We start from the raw sequence: 7634 nt of genomic DNA, 5'->3' as shown, positions 1-7634 counted from the left end.
TTCTTTACAATTATACCATTTCCTTCTTTAACTTTGTATTTAAATTAAAATATTTCTTTAATTATGTAGAAGAAGCGAAAGTGGGAGTGATAAAGGTAATATTATCATTTTAACTTTTTATCTATGTATTAGTTATACACGTATTAATTATTTCACCTTCTACTCAGCATAGATAATACATAAATTTCATCATAATTTATACATGCATTAGTTATGCGAATTCCAAAATTGTCGACCAAATGTTGTATTGATTTTATACATTAATAGTTTTTTTCTTATCCACATACCTAATGTTGTACTAATTATATACGTAATAGCTTTTTTCTTATCCACCTACCAAACGTCGTATTTATTATATTCATGGATAACTTTTTCCTTATCCACCTACCAAACATCGTATTAATTATATATATGGATAACTTTTTTCTTATCCACCTATCAAGTATTATATACATTATACGGACTCTAATATATAAATGCCGTATTAATTATATACTGAACTAGTCTTCCACATTTTCGGTCACGAGGGATCGTGTGCAATTGTTCAGTGAACTTGTATGCTTCATGTATTTTTATTTTTTATTTTTAAAAACATAAATTGATAGAAGAATTTCAAAGGCTAAAGTGTCATAGTGAAGTCAATTTTTTATTTTTTCATTATTACAAGAAAATTGAATTTGGTAAAGACTATACTATAATCTATTATTATTAAATAATAGAAGTACTAGAGTTATATATAATGGGACATAGCTAGTACGGGAGTATTATTTTTTGTTCCTTCTTTGAAGGAATGGGGTGGGATAGGAGGGGTGACCACCGACAAAGGACAAAAGAAAAAGAATATTAATTCACATTATTTTAACGACTTAAGTTATTTATCTTGATCATCTGTTTTTTTTTAAAAAAAAAACACTTTTGATATAATTTAATTTATAGGATAAATTAATTAGTTACTACTATTTTTGTTAAGTTTATAAATTATTATTTTATTATTTAATTTATCTGTAATTACTTTAAAATAATTTGATTATCTTAAAAAATTCACACTACCAATACAACAACAACAATAATTTATCCGGTGAGTGGAATCTAGCCCGATGTCGTAGGTTCAAATCCTACAGAGCGTGATTTTTTTCTTCTTAGATCGAATTAGAATGAAATAGATTCATTCAGTAACTTTCACAACAATCGGAATTTGACCTCCTGTGCCTGTGAATTAAAGAAAGGAGGAGAGTAGAGTGTACTCACATTTTACTGATAGTGCGATAATCGAAACATTATTTATAGCAAACGATGATGGATATAAAAAACAAACTATAATAATACTGACGGAGTCGTTTGGTAGAGTGTATTAGGAAATATAATGCATGCATTAAGTGTGTATTAATAGTACCTTGTTTGGTACACTTTTTCTTGCCATGTATAACTAATGCTTGCATTAGTTACACTCTATTGTGTATTAAGTTGTGTATTACTAATACCAAGTAATTTTAGGTATTAGTAGTACATAGCATTTAATACTTGCATTAGATTAAATAATTACAAAACTACCCTCAAAGTCTTTTTAAAATATTTCCTAACATTTTCTCTTCTTTTCATTTTCTTTCTTGTCATATGTTTTTTTTTTTTTTTTTCAATATCTTTTAATTTGTTGGTGTCTTGATAGACTTTATGGCCTCTTAAGTATCTTTGTTTTTTTTTAAAATATCTAATTTCAACATAATTTAATAAATTTTTTTACTGCTGTGGCGATAAATTTGATAAAAAAATTATTTGTCAACTTTTCACAAAAATATTTTGACTCAAATAGTACAACTATTTAATATTATTTTTGAAAAGAAGAAGAAGAGGAGTTAATGATGTTTTAGCAAAGAACTTTGTTGCAAGGAAGTGTAAAAATAAATAAAGTGTGAAGGATATTTTTGTAAACATATATTTTTAAATAGAAATTATGCAAGATTTATTATTTCTAATACATCAAACCAAACAGTGTATAAGAAATAATGCTTGCATAACTAATGCAAACACTATTAATGCAGACATTACTAATGCACCCTATTTTACATTATTCTTATACACTCTACCAAACGTTTCCTTAGAATAACAACAAACAAGCCAAAACCCTTGAATTAAAAGCAAAACAACCATTCACTACCCACTGACAAGGGGCGGCTCGATAGGATTATAAAGAAGTCAAGTCATGTCTCAGGCTTCCGGGAGTTTATTAATTATTATTTTTTAGCAATAACAGATTATAGTTTTACTAGTAAAACTATTCGCGCGAGAATTTAATATCACGAAATTTATAAAATTTTACTTAAAATTTATCAGTCATTAAAACTAAAACACTATATTATCTTACATATAAGATTATGTAATAACAAACATTAATAATGTAAAGGAAAATGAAAATTATTAGTACATCTTATTATTTATCCTTAATAACATAAGTATAAATTAATGACTGTAAAAATACATATTAGGATCTGTAACATAATCAATGGTGTCAGTGAGTCACTTAGCACAAGCAAAGTACACAAATATTTAATTGTGAAGAAGAAGAGGAGGTTCAGATTTTTGTTGTTTTAAAATAAGAGGAAATCCCTCTATTTATAGACAAAAAAAAGGTAGTATGAACAAATGTTTATTGTGCCTTATTGGAAAGGTTACAACTATTTGGAAAAGTTGCAACCCTTCGGAAAAGTCACAACCTTTCATAAAAGTCACAACTCTTCAAAAAGTCGCAACTCTTCATTAAAGTCGCAACTTTTCATAAAAGTCACAACTTTTCATAAAAGTCGCAACTCTTCATAAAAGCCGCAACTCTTCATTAAAGTCACAACATTTCATAAAAGTCGCAACTTTTCATAAATGTCGCAACTTTTCATATAAGGGGAAGACTAGTTTTGAAAATAAATAAATTAAAAGGGAATTCTGATTTGTGGTGGTGCCACGTAGGCGGGCCTAAGATTCTCTTTTATATATGATATATGATATGATTTTTTTAGTAAAAAAAAGATTATAGGTTTATTTTTTTGAATAATTACTATTTATAGTTAAAATTATTTTTTTCTATAAAATGAAAGAATTATTATAGAAGTTTGGCATATTTGGAGAAAAGATTAAATTGATTTATTATATTATTAATTGAAAAAAATATATTAAAGGAATAAATTATAATTTACTTTTTTAACAATTATGCATCATAAGATTCGTAAGAAAATATATTAATTTATTTTTTAAAGCTTCCATTTGATTTTTGTGTTTGGTCACTAATGCTTGAGCCGCCCTTGTGGGCCTTGCCACTAACCTTCTACTCTAGTAGGCGATCTCCATATCTTTCTAGGTCATGTCCTCAATAAGCTGTCTTTAATCAACTCTCCTCAATACTTCTTCGAGCTATCTCTGCATCTCTTCACCCAACTATATTCATTCTCTCGCACCTTCTTACTAGATCATCCGCATATCTCATCACCAATAATAAGATATATAAATATCAAACTCACACAGATAAAAACAGTTCTAGTCAATATAGTATGGTTTCCGCATGTGACTGATTAAATGATCACATGATACAGGAGGCAAAGGAGAGTGCTCACTCTGCCATTAATGTTAGTTGTTACTCTTTCATTATTTTTTGTATTGTTAGATCTTGATTTCTTTAACTAGTAGAATTAAGAAATTGGAGTGATACTATACTATTCTTATTAATATATTGAAATCATATTCATTACATTCCAAAAAAAAATTCACATCAAGAAATGGGGAATCTTGATATTGTAATTGGGACCACTCATGTGTTACGTATCCCTTGCCGATATATATTGCAATATTAAAACTTTATGCATTGGTAATAGGACCTTAATCCATACTTAAAAAAAAAAAAGAGTCCATACTGATTATGGAAGAAGTAAATAAATTGAACATTGACCTAAAATCATTAATCAAAAGATAGGTTATAGACAAAGGCATAGCCAGAATTAAGAATTTAGAGGTTCTAAATTAAAAGAAATCGTGGTTCAGATTAAAGAGGGTTCGAAGCCACAACTCTAACGTTTCATAGCCACTCCTTTACCATTGTACCGGATTCACAAGTTATATATATATATTTATTTTTTAGTAAAAATACAGGTATACGAAAAACCTACTAGGTTCGTCCGAACCCACGAATTCGCACCTAACTCCGTCTCTGATTATAGATAGTCCATTAATAACATATAGTCAAATGAATATGATTTATTAAATGCTTTTAAAGGTAAAATACGTTAGAGTGATAGTTTTATGATTTTTTTTTTTACATCATATCAAATATGAAGAAGTGAAAAAAATAAAAAGGTTAAAGAAATTTATGGAGTTTGGAAGTGAAAGGGAACATGTTAGTACTCTGAAAAATTGCAGTGGTCACACCATCTTCCCGGTCCAATCGCACATGACTTCAATAATGCACTAATATAATAGTTATAGTAAGTAATACGCTGAATCTGTTCTGCCAAGTGCCACCATTTGTCTATACCCTTCACATTGCATAATCTTTAATTTCTTCATGTAGGTATTCTCATAACCAAAATTATTTTATTGCAATTTCCAAACTTAGGTAATTATTGCATTATCCTACTAACTTCAGTTGTTTATAAATCCCCGCCTAACGCAATTAATCGGAAGACACTTTAATTTTATTTTGTAGCACAAAAATCACTCAATTAATGATAATCATTTGAGAAAGTCATTCAAATTTATTTTATAATAAATTAAAAAAATCACTCGACTGTCATCATTTTTCTTTTAAAATCACTCAACGATTGTCATTTCACCTATAACATGTAGATTCCCCCACCCTCCTCTTGTCTTCCTTTACAAAGGGTGTGCATCGGTCGGTTCGATTCAGTTTTATGTATTATCAATTCGGTTCGGTTTATTGGTTTTCGGTTTTTAAATACGCTAAATCAATAACAAACCAATAAAATATTCTTTATCGATTTTTGATTTATCAGTTTTTGGTCATTAACTGTTCGGTTTTCAGTTTACCCAATAAAAAAATCCTCATAAAATAAATATATGATTGTCTCACTTCTCTAACAATTTGGCATGAGACAAGCAAATCAACTGTAAATGCCTTGATATAGTGAAACAAGAAATATAATGAGAAATTGCATCAATAAGAGTAGATGTAATATGAAGACTACAATTACATGTTACAACAAAAACATAATATGGAAAATTCTGATGTGAAAGTAGAAGTATTGTAACGTGTGAAGTGTAAAAACCATAGTGTAAAGTACTGATATAGTGTCTAGTTATGTTAAATTATTATAATATATACAGTAATATTTATGAAGGGTATAGTAATAAATTACTATCGTCAATATTTTTTTCGATTCGATTTTCGCACTGTAGTACCTTCACTTGCAATTATTTAAGTGCACACTGACTACCAAGTGCTATATCAATCCCTCACTCATCAGCCCCTTACTTCACTCATATACTCTTTCTCTAGTGGGAGGAATAATTCTCAGCTCAAATTTATCTCTCCATAGTCCATATCAAAGCTTTAAACCAGCATTTTGCTGTGTCTAACTTTAGCATTAATCGGAGAACATGGATGTCTACGGACGGTTAACGCCAGAAGTGTTTCGGATTGATGATCTTCTTGATTTCTCAAACGAAGAGATCTTTTCCTCTTCTAAAACCGCCATCGACTTTGATCTCAATCACCATTACCAACCACCTCCTACCGATAATATTGCTGCCGCCGGTTGTTACAACGATGCTCTTCCCAATTCCGTTGACTTCACCGATAAACTCTGTGTTCCGGTAAGTATATATATACACATGAGTAACATCTTCGATATCGGGTTAAGCTATATCACATGAATTAAACACAGGAAGTAAATTAAGTTTTATGAGATATGGTGGGACAGTCAAAAATATTTTCTGATAAATAATTAAACACTTGTTAAAGATTCAATTCGAATGCTATTTTAGTAAAAGTTTGGAGTATTGAGGACCGATAGTAATGTTTAGTGTTAGTTAAAGTAAATTAATATATATAATTGAGATAATTATATTGCATAGAACACTTCTATTCTAAAAGTGAAGATGTTATTTTCCTACTTTGGTGAAAGTGTTTTGTAATGGTGTAAACTAATTAGGAAAAAGTGAAACCTTTTATTTAGATTTCAAATTAAACACATTACTAGTATATAGTAGCTTAAAAATATATTTCACACTACAATTTAATATGTTACTGCACAGTTTTTCTATCCAAATTTATATAATGTAGTTTGATTTGACATGATTTTCTTTTAAAAAAAATACTTTTAATACTCATGATCTAAAATAAGTCATAACTGTTTGTATGACTATAAATTATTTGATTAAAATTAAAACAAATATTTTAAAACTAAATTATATTACATCGAAATGTGTTTTTTTTTAATTGACTAAAAAAAATGAAACATATAAATTGGAAAAAAGAAGTACTTGAATTATCCTATCATATTGTTTTGCTACATAATATTTTAGGTGAACTTAACCTATTGATGTTAGAAAGAACTTATTCATTTAATAATAGTATAATTTATTTATTCTTGTTCTTGTTATTTGTGAAGAGTGATGATGTAGCAGAGTTGGAGTGGCTATCGAACTTCGTGGAAGATTCATCCAATAATTTCCCTTCAAACTCCTTAACACAAACCATGTACCACCTCAATAATACCAATAATATTACTACAATATTGCACAGCAAATCAAGAAGCAAACGTTCACGTAATTCAAACACTAGCTGGACTACTTCCTCACTCCAACAACACAAATCCACAAACCAAAAAAACTACAATCAAGACGAAAATTCAGGTATTTATAACAGAGACAAATTTTCATCAATAACTTCAAATATTACACCGAGAAAATGCACCCATTGTGCATCAGAGAAAACACCACAGTGGCGAACTGGACCATTAGGCCCCAAAACACTGTGTAATGCTTGTGGTGTAAGGTACAAATCGGGCCGGTTGGTACCTGAATATCGTCCCGCGGCAAGCCCGACGTTTGTGTTGACGCAACATTCGAATTCTCACCGGAAAGTAATGGAACTCCGGCGACAGAAAGAGGTTATTGATCATCAACAGCAGCAGCACGGAATGTATGGACATCACTATCCGGTCTGCTGATGTCATCTGTATGCCACGTATTACAAGCTAACGTGGATGCCTTATTATTCTAAAGAGACTTTTATCTCTTTTCAGTATTTTCTTTTGTTGCCTATTTAAAGGTATTTGAGATAGTCACTTTCACGATTGTTCTTTTTTAAAAAAGATTTAGTGTTCCATGTCTTATGTATTAAGAGGTCGTTTGGTAGAGTGTATAAGAATAATGTTAAATATAATGTATTAGTAATGCTTTCATTAGCAATGCATGTATTAGTTATGTTTGCATTAATTATACATAGATTATTTTAATGCATTGTTTGGTTTGATGCATTAAAAATAGTATGTATTGCATTAAAAAATTATTTACAAAGATACCCTTCACTTTTATGGTGGAAAAGATGCAAAAAAGGTTTTGAGGGGCAATTGAGTCTTTCTTTTATCATGTTAATGGATGCATTAAAATCATTGCATTGCTAAAACTTAGAA

General features: G+C 29.4%; 1 protein-coding gene across 1 annotated transcript; it reads left to right on the top strand.

The window, feature by feature from the left end:
* The first annotated feature begins 5595 nt into the window (after positions 1-5595).
* Positions 5596-7169, top strand: LOC125825100 (GATA transcription factor 4-like). The gene is made up of 2 exons (XM_049504446.1): positions 5596-5811; positions 6609-7169. Exons 1-2 carry the CDS (start codon positions 5596-5598, stop codon positions 7167-7169), a joined length of 777 nt encoding a protein of 258 aa, XP_049360403.1.
* Positions 7170-7634: the final 465 nt, after the last annotated feature.

This window comes from Solanum verrucosum, unplaced genomic scaffold (assembly GCF_900185275.1).
Source record: "Solanum verrucosum unplaced genomic scaffold, falcon-dt-bn FXZP01000206.1, whole genome shotgun sequence".
NCBI lineage: Eukaryota > Viridiplantae > Streptophyta > Magnoliopsida > Solanales > Solanaceae > Solanum > Solanum verrucosum.
The sequence above is the reverse complement of the archived record's forward strand: the minus strand, read 5'-3'. Positions and strand labels throughout refer to the sequence as shown.